Here is an 18,010-nt window from a genome sequence, read left to right as displayed (position 1 = left end):
ACCCTTAATATCTATACCAGTCATGCTGAACCTATGCTGTGCTGCTTTGTCATTATTTAAGTAGGTATCTTATCTCTGTAACTAGCTTCTAAGCTTCTAGAAGGCAGGATATAAGTCACCATGACATAGTAATTTAATGAATAAATGAATATTTGCTAGTGACAAATTAATTGTACTTGATTTATAAACTCCACTTTCTATAAAGTAAAGTTTAAATATTTAAAAACATTTAATATTTTAAAAGTTTGCAATATTTTAAAATCGCCTCCTAGAGAGCTATAACAAATCCTTATCCTCAGGTCACAACTTCAGAGATTCCTCTTTAATGAATTTGGAGTGCAGCTATCTGGTCATTGTGATTTTTTAAATTCCTAAATGGTTCTATATTGCAGGTGACGTTGTAAATCATCATTGTGATATGCAAAGTGTGGGCCAAGGACCAGTGGCAGTGGTTTACCTGGGAGTTTCTAAATGTGCATTTTAACATGATTCCCTGGTGATTCATATGTACATTAAAATAGGAGAAGCACTTAGTCTAGGGCAGTGATGGCCAGTGGAAGTATAATGCAAGCTACATGTGTAATTTAAAATCTTCTAGTAGCTCTATTTAAGAAGCTTTTAAAAAGGTAAAAAAATTTAATAACATAATTTATGTAACCCAATGTATCCAAAAGGTTATCATTTCAACAGTTAATACAAAATTATTAAAAAATGTTTAACAAGTTTTTTTTTTCACTGAGACTTTGAAAGCCAGTATGTATTTTATACTCACAGATGAGTCACGTTTCCAGAGCGTTGTGGCCACTTGTGGTTAGCGGCCACCATATTGAACAGAGTGCCGAGACCAGCTGGGCGACTCGAGGTGAGTGACGGGTGCCGCAAGCTTGAAGAAGACACAGACACAGACTGAAGAGAAAAGTGGGACCGGGGGGCTCAAGACCTCTCTGATCAAGAGCCCTGCTGACTCATCCCAGGTTGCTTTTATTGAGTTCCTCCGCTAACATTCTCAGGTTACACCCATAAACAATCAAAGGCCTCACATGACTGAGGCAATTATCTTTGTTTGCTTCCTGGGTCCGAGTGGAGCAGGTGTGGATTTGAGCTGGGCCTGGAGAGCAAAACAGCCCTGGGGGCAGGAGACCTCTCTCAGATATTGGGGGTCTGTGCCCCACCCCTGCTGGCCCCTCTGCGACTGTGCCTGTCTTAGGTTGTTCCTCCCTTGAGGAATCTTACCCGTCTCTGGCTAACCAGTCATCCTCCAGGGCTAAACAGGGTGATATAAGGAAGGCTCTATGCACCACCCCTGTTGGCCCCTCTGCGGCTGTGCCTGTCTTAGGTTGTTCCTCCTCTGAGGAATCTTACCCGTCTTTGGCTAACCAGCCATCCTTCAGGACCAAACAGGGTGATATTAGTCTCCATGCCCCGCACCCTCAGTTCCTCCACTGCTCAAGCAGGACATTCTGAATCCCATCGCTCAGCCCACATACTTCAACATTTTCAAGGTTTCAGAAAGGCTCCTGAATGTCTTCCCACAACAGAGAAGATCTGGAGCTAATTAACCTTTCCCTCTTGAACATCAGCTACAGCTTTCCTTACAAAATCTTTTTGCTGTAGTCAAAGGACCTTTTCATCAGCCAATCAACCCTCCATTCACTTTTCAGTCTTTACCTTGTTACCTCCACTGCTCCTTGCAGACTTGAAAGCCCTCCTTCTATGCTCTCATGGTCTAGGTTCCATTTTTTTTCTTTAAACCCAGTTCGGGGCTACAGCTCTTTGGCAAAACCTTCTTAAAATGGTCTGAGATTACAGTGGTTAGTTCCTGCTCTAGATTTTATAGGGTAAGAGTTTATATTCCTACCTATTAAGGAAGATGGTAAAAGATGATTTTACAAAGCTAAACACAGAAGGCAATTAGAATTGTAAAACATGCTGCCTTTCTTAATAAAAATAAAAGGTAGACCTCAGAAGACTGATACTGAAAACAACTTTTCTGGTAAGGAGGAACAGCTTTTCTAGGACTGCTAAATCAATCCACATAATTCCTCTTCTCCTACAGACTTTCACGGCTACTCTTGCCTACTGTCCCCCACCCCATAATACTGGAAATAAATGATGCTCTACATTAAGCATGAAGTCAAGTGGAAGCAACGACTCTTCTCTTGATGGCTCCAAAACCTGAGACGAAAATGGAGTATTCAAAAAGACTTTATTATTAGCTTCAAGGTAATAAAAGCAAAAACATCAGAATTCAGTGAATTTTGACAGTCTCACTTGTAAGATTTAGCCTGTGTTCTATATGAGCAAGAATATCCCATTCACATAGGGCAAGGGTGGGGAATCAGGTGAGATCTTGCCAGTTCCTCCCTTCCTTGCACCTCTTCTCTCTCCACATAGTGACATTATAGTTGGCCTACAGATCTAGCACTTTCTAGACGTCTTACTCCTCTTGGTCTAGAGTTGCACTGTCCAATGTGGCCACCATTAGCCACATGTGCCTACTGAACACTTGAGATGTGGGTAGTCCAAATTGAGATGGGCTATCAGTGTACTATATACACCAGATTTCAAGACTCAGTATGTGTATGAGTTTTGCATTGCTGCTGTAAAAAATTACAATAAATGTAATGACTTAAAACATCCATTTACTATCACACAGTCCTGTAGTCCAGAAGTCCTGGTACAGCTGGCTCAGGCGAGCCCTCCACTTAGTCTTATAAGGACAAAACCAGTGTGTCATTAGCACTGCATTCTTCTCTGGGGTCTCTGCAGATGAATCTGCTTCCAAGATCACTCAGGTTGTTGGCTGAATTCAGCTTCTTGTGGTCAGAGGGCAGGGGTCTCGTTTCCTTCCTGGCTCTCAGTCAGGAGCTCGCTGAGCTCCTAAAGGCCACCTGCATTCCATGTCCCACTGGCTCTTCCATCTTTGAGCATGTTAAATCCTTCTCATGCTTTGAATCTCTCTGTCTTCCCTTTGTGTCACATCTCTTCTCATCCCCCGAGCAAATGTTCTGCTTTTAAGAACTCATGTGATTAGGTTGGGCCCACTCAAGAAAATCCAGGATACTCTTCCCATTTTCAGGTCTGTAAATTTAATTACTGTACATCTGCAAAGTCCATCTTGTCATGTAATGTAACATATTTACAGGTTCCAAGAATTAGGGTATGGGAGCCATTCTGCCCATCACAGTGTGAAAAATAATAATGGAAACTATTTCACTAATAATTATATATTGATCATATGTCAAAGCTATAATATCTTAGATATATGTTAAACAAAATATATTATTAAATTTTACCTGTTTTGTTTTACTTTTTAAGTGAGCTATAGAATATTTTACATTGTACGTGTGGCTCACATTTGTGCCTTGCATGATGCTTCTACCAGCCAGCACTGGTCTGGACCTAGAGAGGGGTTAATCCTCTAGATCATCCTCATTGTTTATGATATCAGATCTGTGGACCCACCTCTTCCATAAGAATTAGTTTCCTTATAATCAGGTGTAGCCTTACACTTTTAAGCTTCTGACTGCTAAACATTTCCTAGCACAATAGAAAACCAGAACTTTCATATGGGGACACTCAAATATAGTGATGGAGCATGGAGATGTGGGCTCGTGTGCTCATTTCTGCAAAAGGGAAGGACTCCTGTTGAACCAGACCTGTACCTGATTACTCTAGTGATTACTGAACTCAGCCTATAAGAGCAGAGGCTTCTTTTATTAATCTTTTGGTTTCCAGTGGTTGGCACAAAAAGAGTTCCTTTCAATAAATGTTAACCAACTGAATCTAAGTGTCAGTGATTGGCTCATTTGAAAAGCAAAAGATATAGTTGGCAAACAAGTCAAATACCCTCTAATAATGACAAGCATTTCTATACTTCACTGAGAGGACCGCCTCTATTTGAAACCATAAGCTGAACAATATTTAAAGGTTGCATCTTTATGAGACAAGAGAGTGTGATGATGCTCAGAAAAAAATATATTCTTTACCAAATGAATACTAATTAACCAAATGTTTTCATTACTGTGCACTTTATTTGGCTTTGGTGACTAAACCAAACCCATGAAATCTGTGACCATTTTCCAAATTGCATTTTAAAAAGATTTTTTGGCAGTGCCTCATCATCCAGTATTTAGTTTTATTTGTTTAATTTTGCACAATACTAAAATGTTTCTACTAAAAATGTTAGACCCCCACCCACCCACCTCTGCACTGTACCTAGCAACAAAGCCACATTATTTGAGGAGCTGAATAACAGCACACAGAGAAAGTGTATATACCCTGATCTAATCCTCCAACCAGAGACTAGGTAGAAACCCTTTCCAGAACTTTACTTCACAGTTTCTGGGGTTGTACCTGCTCCCAGCCCCAGGTGTGATCTTGCATAAGGTAGGCAAAATCACTGTCACTCTTAGTCCATCAGCTACAGAGCTGAGGATTCTCTGAGGCGAAGTTAGGGTTCCTCTCCTGCCAGACATAAACCTGAAGCAAGACAGAATTATGAGGAACCAGATTTACCTTACCCCATCCTCCTCTTCAGTAATCCTCCTGGCACTAAAGAAAGAATAAAAAGATAATATAAATAAACATCTTAAATAGAGTTGACTAATTGAAAAGACCGATAGATGGAGCGATGCATTCTTCAAAACTTATTGTCATGCTTTTGCAGACTTCATTGCTTATCAGCATTTTTCTCCTCAAGAAAAACAGAACAGCAACATTTGTCCAGAAAAAAGCAAATTGTGTTTCTTCCTTTCTTATTACTTTTATTGTTTGAGGTTTCTTTTAGACTATACGGTGGCATTGTGATTTCGAGATGGGGAAAAAACAATCCCTTGTCTTTCAAACATAAGAATGTGATTGTATGCTATTGTTGCCAACAATGAGCTAAAGAGGTTAATGGATCACAGATCTGGCAAACAGCCATCTTTCCTCCTGCTCCATATATTAAACAATATACATTCTGTTGTTGCTGCTGAGCTTATGATTTTGTCTGAGTAGTTGGTAAATAAGTTTACTTACATTTGTTATCTCTTTCTAGAACTCAACAGCTTTGTCCTTCAGGCTGTATCCTGAAATTGAAAAAATGCACTTTGAGATCTGAGCTCACCACCTTTGGAAGTGATGGTGAGAGTGGGTGTGGGGAAAGGGGTGGGGGTGACAGTTGCACGATAATCTAGAAATATTGTGCCTTGTGAATTGCATACAATCTTTCATTTTCAGATTGCCTAAATTAACAAAGTGAAATTACCATAATAAAAAAGAATGGATACTGGAGGAGGCACCACAATTCTTTCTAGTGGTTGTTGCCGCTGATCATTCCAACACCTCTAATGAAATGGACCAGTTCTCTCCAGGACCCCAGGTTGACTCGCCTCTGCATTCTATGACTCATTTGAAAACAGACCAGCCCTCGTAAGCAATAACGCTGTGATTCCTGGTTTAAAGGACTTTTCGGTGTACTGCATTTGTACTAGTAAGAGACCAAATACCTCGAGAGAGAGAGAAAAAAAAAGTTTCTTAAGGAAACTCCAGACGGGAAAACTTTATCAGTGAGAAGGATATTAGTTTTATGGGAAATTTTGGTTGGGTGGGGCAAGAGGATGAGGGAGAGGGCTGGAGTTAGGAAAGAAGAATCAACACATCAGTCTCAGATTAGGTGGCATCTTTTCAATCAGGCAGAGAGCGCAGTAAATAGCACGCAGAGTCCGCTGCCCCACTTCTTTGCTGGGAGCAAGTGGTAGGAGGGACGTTGACTGAACTGGGAAGGCTAGTGTGCCCTCTCGGGTTTGGAATTTAGAACCGGGAAAAAGGCAGAGCCCTGATCTCCACTTCCCAGCTAGGCGGTGATCGCCCCCTGTGACTCCCGAGGCACACAGCAGCCTGAGAACCGCCGCCGCTGCAGCCGCCCGACCCCTCACAGCCTCCAGCTCTTCCGTTGGGCATGCTAGGGCCACACTTGAGCTCCCTGGACACCTGTGTGCCCCAAGCTCCAGGTCTAGGCCCTTCTAATCCTGGAGAGACCGGTCTCAGCTTCTCAGAGATTGGGTCCCTACGACTTCTATGTCCCCGGGTTCTGCTACCCGTGTCACTTCCGCGGGTTCCCTAAGCTGCGACTTCAGTCGGCCAGGGAGCCCCGAGCGTCCACCCAGCCTCCCCACCGCGCTCTTGGCCCTCGACTCCTGTGCCTGGGTGGGACGCGCGGTGGCTTAGCCGCAGGACCTCGGCCTCCGGGTAAATCCTCTCTTCCCCTTTCTCTGCCTAAGGCCCTGCCCTCCCCTTGCAGCAAGCAGCTCCCGTGTGTGCTCCCCGCTCTCGACTGGAGACACCTGCGCTTCCTTCCCCACCCTTCACCGCCCTTTTCGCTGCGGTTTCTCCCCTGCCTTTGGGAGCTCCGGAGCGGCAGCTGGAGGAGGAGCAGGGGAGGAGGGAGAGGACGAGGAGGAGTAGGGGCGGGGTGGGTGGGGAGAGACAGGGAGGGTGTGGACTGGCAGCCGCTCTGCAGCTGGTCGCCGGGGACCCGATCCCTCCCTCGCGCCCGAGTGATGGAGAGGAAGAGATTCGCTTAGACACACACACGCGCACACAGCTGGGCACGTCTCCGGGAGGCAGCCGCCGGGGGCCGGGCGGCGGCCGTGACAGCACCAGCAGCGGGGAGCCGGGCGCCCACACAGCTTGGCCCCGGCGGCTCCAAGACCCCGGAAGGGAAGATCCCAGCCGCACTGACTTGCTCTTTTAGGCAGATCGGGAGGAAGCTGACTGCCCAAGGACCTGTCGCCGAGGACAGGAGGCTCTCCACGCGGCGCTCAGAGTCCGGGGCCGCGCCGGTGCCCGCGTGGGGCGAGGAGGATGCTCACCTCCTCCCGCAGAGCTGCTGCGGGCCCCGGCACTGCGCGGACTCCGGCTCCCGCGGCCGGCCCTGTCGTGCCCGCGCCGCGGGAGCGCGCCCTGCCGTACCTGGCTCCAGCCTCCCGGGGAAGTGCAGGAAACGCGCCCTAAACTCCACTACTTCTCGCCCGCCTCCTCCCCTTCCCGGCTCCCCGCCCCGGACCTGGCCGCCGCCGCCGCCGCCCGCGCGTAGGGCCCGCCCGCCTCTGACTCTCACGCGCGCAAGCACAGCCCGGCTCGCCCGCTCCCATTCAAGCCGACGCGCTCTCCGCAGAGCCGAAGCCCGGGCGTCCGAAACTACTGGACCCACTGCGGCCGGGACTGCAGGAGACGCCCTGTGGGCCGGCGCCACCCGCCGCGGGCCCCCGCGCCCCGGGCTCCCGCCCGCGCCGCCGCCGCCGCCGGGGACGTTGGTGAGCAGGGCGCGCTGCCCGCCTCGCACCGGGGAGGGGCTCTAGCACAGGGGGCCGAAGCTTCGCGGCTTTGGGGGGAAATGACAAGAGGGGAGGTCGCCGAGAGGGACAGCCGTGTGATGCCGGCAGAGCGCTCTGTGGGGCGCGGTTCTCTTGGGCGCTGCGTGGGGGAGACTTTTGAGACGTTCTCTGGGGCTCGAGGTTAAACTAGTGCGAGGTGGGAAACGTCGGGGACGGTCCTCGGGGTAAATTGAGAGTCATCGGGGTCAGTCAGCCTGTCAGGCTCTCTCTCTCGCCCCGAGCTGGGCGCTGCGCTCCGGGCTGTCTCTGCGGGAGGGTGCAAACACGCGTTCACTGCGCGCAGCAGAGTTTGGGGGCCCGCACTCGGCCACTTCCCGGGGCGGTTGTGGGGCTGTGGCTTGGAGCGCGAGCCGGCTTTGGGCGAGTGGGGGCAGCGAGGCCCGAGGAGAGGGCTGGCAAAGGCTGCGTGACCTCGCGGGTGGGGTGCGTTCTCCGCCCCGCCGGCCCCCACCCCTCGAAGTACCAGTCCCCGCCCCGGGGCAGCCCGGGTTCACGCGGTTCACGCAGCCTTTCCCTCCCACCCCCGGCACGCGGACACACACACACACACTCACACACTCACTCACTCACTCACTCACTCAGGAGATAGATGCCGTGGAGTGGGTGGTCATACCGTTGTTGCTGAGAGGTGCGCGAGGTCGCTGTGGCTGCTGACCGGAGCGCAGGGACTTCTGCTTCTGGGACTTGGGCGACCGCCCTGGCTCAGGGAAGCCGGGAAGGAGCGCCCAGCCCGCTGTGGATGCCTCTCCCCAGCGGTTCCAGGTGCACAGCGAGCAAACCTCTGTCGCAACTCCGGAATCACCTCACCTTGGTGGGCTCCGCTCTCTGACTTACCTTTTTGAGTGCTTCAGGGCGCCCACCCAAGGGAGCAGCGGCTCGGATCCCGGTCTCCCCAGCACTCACCCGGTGGGTCGGACTCTCTCTTTCCCTCTCCCTCCCTTCCGCTTTTCTCTCCCCCACCCCGCTCCCCCGCCACCCCATACCAGCTTCTTCATGGAAAACATTGATCCCTTAAGGGGAGGTTTAATATTTGCAAAGTGCTTTATATCATATTACTTCGTGGCTACATTTAATTGCACTGTAACTCTTCTCTGATTTATGTAAACTTGGATAAATAGCATGCAGGGTGGGATTGGGGTGGGCGCGAGAGTGGGTGGGCGTTCTTTCTCTAACGGCGCTCCTTTCTAAACTGATTTGCTAGAAGTAATTTAAAGCTGGTGCTTCTGAAAGCTTTTTTGCTCAGCAGTTTTGACATATTTCAAGGCTTTAGACAAAAGTTTCCACAGTGCAATTTATTTCAAGTATATTCAGCTTCCATTCCAAGAAAAAGTTGAAGATAATAAAAGGGGTTACATACAAAATTGGATATCAAAACTATTTTTAATGTTTTTATTGGTATCAATTATGTTGTAGCAGATTTTTTTTTAAGTTGCCTTAGTGGTTCCTCTTAGCGAAGCTCTTAAAAGGAGAAATGAAAGCCATACTGCTTACCTTCCTCTCTCTGTTTACAAATGGACCTTGCTTAAAGTGACTGAATGAGCGGCAGGGTAGCCTTCTTTAGGGATATGATATCATTCATTATTGAATTGATGGAGACACAGGATGACAGTATAAGAAACATAATGATGGGAAGGAAACTTGCTTAAATTTAACTGCCTCCAGTGCATGGAGATTTAACAGTGAACAAGAAAACTGCTCTGGCCCCTTCCAGATTACTCTGGGCTATTTAAAAATATTCTTTGCTGGATTAATAAAATATACAGAAACATCATCAATAATATAAAGTAATATTTTCAAATAGATGTCTAAAGTAGATTATATGGGAAATTATGAGCAAACTCTTTAGAGTTTTGCAGAAGTACTGGGATCATGGTTTCTAGGTTAAGCCAGCCCTCATGCTTAAATTTTAATGTTGGAAGTTACTCCCTTTGATTTCTTTGTGAGAACGTGCTGTCCACAGTATGTTGACTATGCTTGCATCACTGTACCATTTTGCAGGCACACACAGATGTTTTTGAATGAATAACCTTCCTACTCACTGAATTTTCACTCATTCAGAAAGTATTTACTGTGCACAGGAGTACACACAATATGCAAAACTGAGCTGAGTGTTATTTTAAATAACAAAGGAGGGTTTTCAGTGGAAGCTGGGTGCTTACTCCTACACTGTGTAATGTAAAAAGAACTGCAAAACAGTGACTTACTTAAGGAAGCAGCATTTGCCCAAAGTAGGTGGTCAATCATGAGTTGTTGACTCAAAAATCATACAAGATGTTCACTACCCAACTTTGCTTTCACCATAAATCCCACCATTATTCTTAACACACCGTGTCATTTAGCTATGACTCAACTTCAGAGAATTGATGTTGACTTTAATCTCCTTAGTCTTTGTCTGAATACTTTGGAGAAAGAGAACTATCTGTGCACTGCTGTGGCTTTCTGTGTGTGATATCTATGGAGCACTGCCAGATCTGCATATGTCATTAGTATTCATTTATAAGTAAATGCAAATGTTCCTGTTGCGTTGAGAAAGCAAACTCGAATTCACAGACTGCAACAAATATTATGCTCCTTTTCTCATCTTTTTATTTTTATAGTCTCAGAAACAGTAACATCTATTACAAGTGCAGTTATATATAAAAGAGCAGGTTAACAAAAAAGATTATTTAGGATTCTTTAGGAAAAGGGAAATGTCTTATGGAAATTTTAGATGAGAAGAATTTTCTTTGACTCTCTTGGTAGATCTGGGGGGGTGGTCTTTTACTTTAGGGATGTTCATTCATGAATGAAGTAACTCTCAAGGTAGTGTCCTAGTAAAAGGAGATAGCAATCCCTTAGTAAAGGGGACACTTGCTAAAAATGATGCTAAAAACTGGGAATAGAGTGTAAGCAGTAACACTATTGTGCCATTGAAATTATGTGAATACTTGTATATTTTATTTATGCATGATTCTTAAAATTTCTATTTAATACTTTATTCAGATATTTTGTATTCTGAGATTATTGCAATTAAGCGAGAAGTTATTGATTGGTAATGGAATTATAGTTTGTTTTGTTTTTTTAAAAAGGTGAATAGTTTGTAAAGAGAGAACAAGTCAACTTAAGGAAATGATTGTCAAATCTCAGATTTGTCTTCATTCAAGTTCTGTCCTTTTTTTGGTGGGGAGGGGGACCTCAAAACCAAAGTGACTAGTTAAACTTTCACTATGACCTAAATTGTTACTATTTAGAAAAATCCTACATTGTAATTTTTCTGTGAATTTAATACAAATTCTTTAAAACCGGCAAAATCATACCTTTTTTCCCACTGACATCCAGCTTAATTGTTGACAAATTTTGCTTACTCTAGAATCGATATTTGTTTCTAAGGGTCATAATATTATCCTAACCTTTACAGCAGGAATTCAATTAAAGCAAGATATTAAGAACTACACTTGAAAATCACTGATCTAACTGAAAACCATTTCAGAGCAGCTAAAACTTATCAAAAGTAGAAGTAAAAGATTATATCTGGAGATCCGCATAATGTATAGGCAGGGTAAATGAACCTCTCTAAACCTCATATGCAAGTTCCATTATCACGTCTTAATTAATATTTGGTACAATGGATTATTTTCCCTCTTCTTGAAAAGTTTTACGAAAGAAAGCTCTTTCAGTATTAAGAGATGGTTGCAGAGTTGGTTTGACTTTAGGCCATTTTACTTAGATTTTGTGTGGGAGGCAGGTAAGTTACATATACATACATATGTTCTTGTGTATAAATATATACATATGTGCACATGTATATATAGAGTACATCTTTATATTTATATACTTATTTATGTTTAGGTATATATCTACATTTTGTCTAATAACTTTGAACAATAGGAAGAGAGTCCCCTTTGTGGCATATGTGGTTTGTGAAGTCAGCATTATCTGGACAATAGTACTTATTCAATGCTCAACTAATTTCATGTTAAAAAATTGGGGGTGTACTAAACATTTTTGAACAGTTTATTTAAAAAGCACTTACCATAACCTTTAGTATGTGCCTGACACTGTCCGAAGAACTCTGCTAATATTAACTCACTTAATTCTGGTAGCCACCCTGCTCTCCCCAGAGGGAAAATAAGCAGGTAAAGTGGATGATTCTATTATTATCCCCATTAAGAGATGAAGAAAGTGAGGCTGAGGCAGTCCACTGCGCTGTGCCGCTACTCTTGAACGGATGTGTTTTTTTAAATTTACTTAAGTGGGGAACCAAATACGGACCAAGTTAAGTTGTAAAGCAAATACATTATAGCAACTGAGATTTATGACAGTTTTCAATTAGAGTCAATTCTTAAGGAACTCATAAGGAAGGAGATTGGCATGAAGCACAGAAATAACCTGAACTAGAGCAATGCTGGAGCAGTGCTATAGCTTAATGCAGTTTTTAATGGACTCAACCATTTTCTCAGGTTCAGTTACTTTTAAAAATTAGGTAACTTAAGAACCAATATTTAAGTAGTTTTACTAGCTCAGAGGTTCTGATACGGAATGTTTTATGCTTCCCATAATATCCTTATTATGTAGACTTCCTGCGTAGAGGCAGATGTCATGTGTTCCTGTTATGGTACTTGCCAAAAGGAATCAGAGTTTAATGCGAAGGTGTGAAATGAGACTTATTTTGCTCTGACCCATGTGACATACAGTAGGCATCCAATAAATGTTTAGTGCATGAACAGATGAAGGGTATTCTAGAAGTTGATTGTCCAGAATCTTTATGTGTCATTATAATTGCATATTTTTAAGATTGTGATTTAATTTTGTGCAGACTTTTTCCTTTGTCATGATGACCTCAGGATGTGACCAACTATGAAACCCTGTGGAATAATCTTTATAAGATCGAGTGGCCTGAGATGAAGATGATGCGGAAGGAAAGTAAAATAATAAATTGATTAAAGTGTTTAAATTTAGAATTTGACAGAAGGAAAACTGCTTGTAATTATACCTTTTATTTTAAAAATGCATTTAAGACATAATTAACATTAAGTAACAGAATCTTTACACTGCTAATGGGGTAGCACAATTCTTCTATCACAATATTAACAACCTTACTATCTGACTATAGTTTGGGGAACTCTTTAGGAACATCGTAAAATGTCACTGTAATGCTCTTTGCCATAGCCAAGTCAATTAAAAAAAATCACAATTCTGAATGTGCCTCAACATAAATAAGGTATTTATTATAGTATAAGTACTGGAGTCAGGCAGAGCTGGCTGAATTAGAATCCCTGCTTCACAGCTTGTTAGCTATGGGATCTTGGACGATTTGCTTAACTTTTCTGATTTTTAGTAATCTTCTCTGTTGTATGGTTATGGAAATAGCAGTGCTAGATTTCCCTATATCTAGATTTGATAGTGTATTAAAACGCCTAGCATAGAGTGTCATTCATAGTGAAGATTCCGGAAGTGGTATCGCTAGTATCATCATGGTCTTTAACATCACCGTAGCATCACCAGCAAGAGTTAAACATAATAGGCGAATTATTCGCTCTATATCTATCTACTTACCAATCTGTCTATATGTGTGTGTATCTTGAATTGGTTGTTCTCCATGACAAAGCATAAGTTCTGTGGATTCTCTTACTGTTGAGAGAAGGGTATGAAGGGAAGAAATATGTGTTTCAGACTTAAGCGTGATTAAAATGTTATTGGATGTAAAGGCCTGCATCAAGCACAGATGTTGACAAGAGACTTTTGGGACAGCTACTTCACAGTTTTTTTCTGGCAAGGCCCAGCTATGTATGTTCACTCAATTCTTTGGAAGATATATCCTCTTATACAGATACAATTAATGGGGAAGAACGAAAGGTTTGCTGAAAGCTTTGAACACCATATGAGTTGAAGTATTAGGATGCATGGAAACTTCTTTCACTTTAATGCTTTTATACAGTATAGAGTTCATGGTTTAAAGTAAAAAGCTATTTCCTAACTCTGATGATTAAATCTGAGTAACTTGATTTAAAAATTTAATTTTATTCTTAGACTTTTTTTTTTCTGTAACTCATTTAATTCTGGTAGCCACCAGGCTATCCTCACTTTACAGACTTATAAAGCTTAGAAACTTATGTTCCTCTATTTTATTTTGTCCTAATAGATATACCTATTTACCTCTTTATCTTTGTAAAAATAATAAATGATAATAGCTAACATTTAATTAACATTTACTTTGTACCAAGCATTGTACAGGTCTTAATACATTTCTTTCCCACAATACATTCAATGGGATATGTGCCATGAGTATTTCCATTTCACAGATGAGGAAACTGAGGCCCAGAAATGCCCTCTAGCTATAGGGGCAGAGCCATGATCCAAACCCATGCCATCCGGCCCAGAGCCCACACTTACCCACACCAACAGACTTCTGAGTAGCAATTAGCCGGCAAGCACCATCGCTGTAACTCTGGGCCTTGAAACCCATGCCTTCCTATTTCCTTGTGTCTTTCCTGCAAAAAAAAAGAGGGGTTTATCTTCAATAAAGGTTAATTTCCTGGCTTTGTCATATCACACTATTTTCCTATGTATGTACAACGGCCACAAGAGCAAAGAACCATTAGGAAATGGTTGGATCTGTTTTTCGATAGGTTTATATGGGTTGCCAAGATCCTGCTAAATAGTTGCATACATGCTCTGTGTGCAGTGGTAGGGAACTACCAGTCCATGCTAGTGTAATTTCTTCATCTGGTGAGCCAGCTGCCTGTGACGTGAACTTTCTAACTGCCTTACTTTTTCTGAGCTGAATGAAATAGTATAGGACCAAAGGGCACTAGGAAGGGGATCTTCATCCCAGGGACACAGTGTGTGGATAAACAGAAAGGATCACCACAGGGAGCTCCAGGGTTCCTGCAGGTCTGAAGGGTTCCTTCCTAAGAATAGCTGGAAAAGGCCCAAGGACTGTCCCATGGGCCACCTGACTGAGTGCCTCTCAAGGGCAGGGATTGTGCTGGATTGTGTCCTTGTCACCTTTTTCTCCATGGTACTTGGCACATGGTGTAATGGGGGTAGATTCAGAGAATCTTCCTTCAGGCATCTCAGAACTGGAAAGCAGAGAGCTAAGGGATCCAGGCAGGAAGGATACAAGGAGGGAGGTGGAGGCAGAAAACAGGGCATATAAGGGGGATGTGACGGGCTGACTGGCCAGCAGATAGATTGATAACCAGTGGGAGTACTTATTTTCATTTTATTTTTATTCAGATATGGTTATATTCTTCTGTTCCCAAATATAGCCTTGATGTGCAGTGCCCACTTAACCCTGAGGACTGACTCTTTAAAATGAAGAACATTATTGCCAACTGTCCCGATAGCAGTATCTGGCACACCATATAATTTTAATAAATATTAGCTATAATTATCATTGCTTGATTTTCTGCAGACAGAATTATTTTTTCTAAATCAAGTATTTATCTTATCCTTATACACTGTTTACTCTGAAATGGATGACTAGACAGTCAAAGGTTACTTGGCGGGATTTAGTTTTGGAGTTTCCGAATTCTACAAATACTAGCATCCTTTAAATAAGGGACAGCCAACTCTGTACTTACCAACAATAAGATCAAGAGTTTAATAAGTTTTATACACCATTACTTTCTTAATGTTACCTCTTCTCAAATACTTTGTTAGTTTACTCTTCTGTACTGGCAGCATCATCTGTCCAGATAGCCAAGAAAAGTGAGAAACCAGGAAAAATATTTAAAGGATCATAGTAGGAACACAGGTAATTTGGGGTCATTTTGTACTTTTCCTTCTCTTACTCTAGTTTGTCACCAAGACATGAGAGTCTTGCCTTTTGAACATCTACCTACCTACCAGCCCCAATGCTACTGCTTTAGTTCAGGCCATCACAATTCTCACCTGAATTACTGGCTTCCTTATTAGCTTCAAGTCTCCATCCTTTTCAATGCTTCTGAAATTTTTTCTGAATGCAGACCTGATCATGTAATTCTCCTGCTTAATAACCTGTAGCATCCTTTGCCTTCAGGGTAAAGTTCAAGCTAGCTCAACCTTCAAAACCCTTACTATTTCAATGGCCCAGCCTGGGACTCATCTCCTGTCACTCAACATGAAGTCCCTTTAATTGGGTGAGTCCAAGCAAAGAATAGAAAGTGTTCTTGCACACTTCCAAGCCATTGTACATGCCGGCCCCTCTGCAAGAGGATTCTCTGCTTGTCTATCTTCTTGTCTTCCTCACCACTTCTCTTTGTTTTCTTACTCCTCTCCTTCTTTGCATCCTACTCACCCCCACACAAACCAGGATAGGTTAGCTTTTTGATCCTCTGTTATACATAGTACAGATCATAGTTTATTGAATTATTGGCTTATTTGTTCATGACCCCCCAACATACATATACACATACTCATCCCAACCCCCACCAGTGCCTGGGTCTGCACCTTCATCCCTCATCCTACGCAGGGCTGGGATAGACATTCTGGTAGCTGTATGTATTACAGTCTTTGTGTCAGGACTCCTCTGGTACTTAAAGTAGGCTTGAGAAGAAGGACATTTTTTTGTTGTTCCAGAAGAGAGCCAAGTGCGTCTTAAAACTCAAGTTGGCAAAAGTGTTGCCCTGTAGATACTCATATGAGGAAACAAAGTCTATGTTCTCCCCACCCCGTTCATCACCAGACCGCAGGTGGGAAGTATATCTCTGTCCCTGCTGTCTAAACACTTGCCACCGAGTATCGCTTGCCAGCTTCAACCAGCTAGTGTGAGCAGCGAGAAACAATATCATGACAATAGCTCAAAATCATCACTCCTACATTCGGCTGCTATTCACTGAGCACCTACTACAATCCAGGAATACCATTTAGCTGATTCAAAAGACTGAGTTTGGCACATGACAAGCAGTGAAATAGCAGTCGTAGAAACCCATAAAAGTCAGAAACTTTCAGAGGTCCCACCACTATCCATGTTTGTCTTCATGGTTTTTTTCCTTTGCATACTTTTTAAGGAGCTCAGTGGCTATTCAGTGTATTCGCTCTTTGAGGTGCTGATCACTTGGAATTTTTAACATTTCAGTTTTTTAGAACTATCTGGAATAACTCACATTTTCTCAGTAAAGGAAGTTAACATTTATGCCATGCAAAGGACCTTACATCTCTTACCCAAGGGGAGAGTACTGGGAAAAAGAATACAAGTTAGTATCTTTTGCCTACTATATTTCAAAAATACATATAAGTTGTTCTTACTTTTTTTCATTATTTTTCCACCTGGAAAATTTGTTTGTTTCTTTGTGTGTTTGTTTCTCACCTGGGATGAATAACCAAATTATTAATTCTATTTAAATAATGTGCTGTATTCAGAAGAGTAGCTGCCAAATTTGTTGGGACCTATAAGAAGATAATTAATTATCCAGCTACACGAGGACTGTGGAGTGTTGGATATAAAACAGATGGTGAGAGAAGAAGGATGAGACAGTCAGGATGCTGTGAGGGGTGTGATAAGTCTTTCAGGCTGTGTGGGGTAAAACCACTTGTGTGCCAAGCCTCCCTCACACTCCCTGCTGCGCATATTTTTCCCCATTGATCCTTCCACCACTCCATCACTTCACTCCTTGAGACTCCAGCTTCCCTGCCCCACTGCCACGACATTCATTTTCAATATCAGGGGAAGTAAGGGAAGGTGAGGGCAAAAGGTCTGCTCCCCTTAGACCCTAGACACAATACCAGCACCTGTGGCAGCCCCAGCACGTATCCCATGGAGCGAATCAGGCTGCCATTACCCTTGTCCTGACTTTGCTTTTAGTCCCGCAGATCTAGAGCTTTACAGTTTGAGGTTCATTTCAGAATCAGTTAAGATAAATTAATATTACAAGCAAACACCATGCATTTTTTCCATTTGCAGATTTCAAAGACCTAACCTGAAGTCTAAACATTTCCTCAGAGAAAACCTGGTTGAATATCAGTGAAAAGTGCTTACAAGAAACAGTTCCTACCCATACCTCCCCCTGCCCACCTTTCACAGTGATCCACCTCTGTGTCTAATTCAGTTTGTGCATATGTGCAGGTACATTTATACTAAGCTCAATATTTGATGGTAGAGATTAGAGTGACTTCACTGTTCATGCTTTGCTTGTAGATTACCATCATGATGCATTTTTTAAGTCTGTGAAAGTCATAGTACTTTTTGGTGTGACAAAGGTGGTGACATTCAGATATTTTTAAAATGTAACTGATGTAATTGCAGACTTTGTCACTCATGCACCAGAGAAATACAGAATAACCTAGTTAAGATGTCTTCACAATAAAGTTACTCTTTCATCATAAAAGAGTGAGTTTCTGATCTGAGGAAGTAAGCAGTCACCTTGCCTATCCCACCCTCTCAATATCAGGCCCATCTTTTATCATTTAAAATAGAGCTCCCTAAAATAGATTACACTGACAAGTAGTAATTACTGACAGCTGCATTTAATTAGCAAAGCAATTCCTGCTCATGACAATAAAGTATTATTACGTTTCGCATTAGCACTGGCAGGAAAAGAGGTGACTTTGCTAACAGAACTAGAAGACCTGTTTTCTTTATTTAAAAACACACACACAGAGTTTGGCTGGAATTGAGCTTATGCTACGTGGGAGTGTCTATGGTTACAAAAAGAAAGAAAAATAGT

The 18,010-nt window shown here is 43.0% G+C and overlaps 1 protein-coding gene across 1 annotated transcript; it reads left to right on the top strand.

The window, feature by feature from the left end:
* The first annotated feature begins 6,063 nt into the window (after positions 1–6,063).
* Positions 6,064–7,346, top strand: LOC130854871 (protein SPT2 homolog). Its single transcript, XM_057737747.1, has 3 exons — positions 6,064–6,192; positions 6,287–6,678; positions 6,740–7,346. Exons 1-3 carry the CDS (start codon positions 6,064–6,066, stop codon positions 7,344–7,346), a joined length of 1,128 nt encoding a protein of 375 aa, XP_057593730.1.
* Positions 7,347–18,010: the final 10,664 nt, after the last annotated feature.

Source organism: Hippopotamus amphibius, chromosome 6, assembly GCF_030028045.1.
Source record: "Hippopotamus amphibius kiboko isolate mHipAmp2 chromosome 6, mHipAmp2.hap2, whole genome shotgun sequence".
Classification (NCBI taxonomy): Eukaryota; Metazoa; Chordata; class Mammalia; order Artiodactyla; family Hippopotamidae; genus Hippopotamus; species Hippopotamus amphibius.
Note: the sequence above shows the minus strand (reverse complement) of the source record. Positions and strands in the feature narration are given on the sequence as shown.

Coding starts and splice junctions, on each gene's coding strand:
- LOC130854871 (XM_057737747.1), top strand. CDS start 6,064: ATGTCCCCGGGTTCTGCTACCCGTGTCACTTCCGCGGGTTCCCTAAGC. Junction 6,193..6,286: donor CCCTCGACTCCTGTGCCTGG/GTGGGACGCGCG, acceptor CTCCCCTTGCAG/CAAGCAGCTCCCGTGTGTGC. Junction 6,679..6,739: donor CCGGGCGCCCACACAGCTTG/GCCCCGGCGGCT, acceptor TTGCTCTTTTAG/GCAGATCGGGAGGAAGCTGA.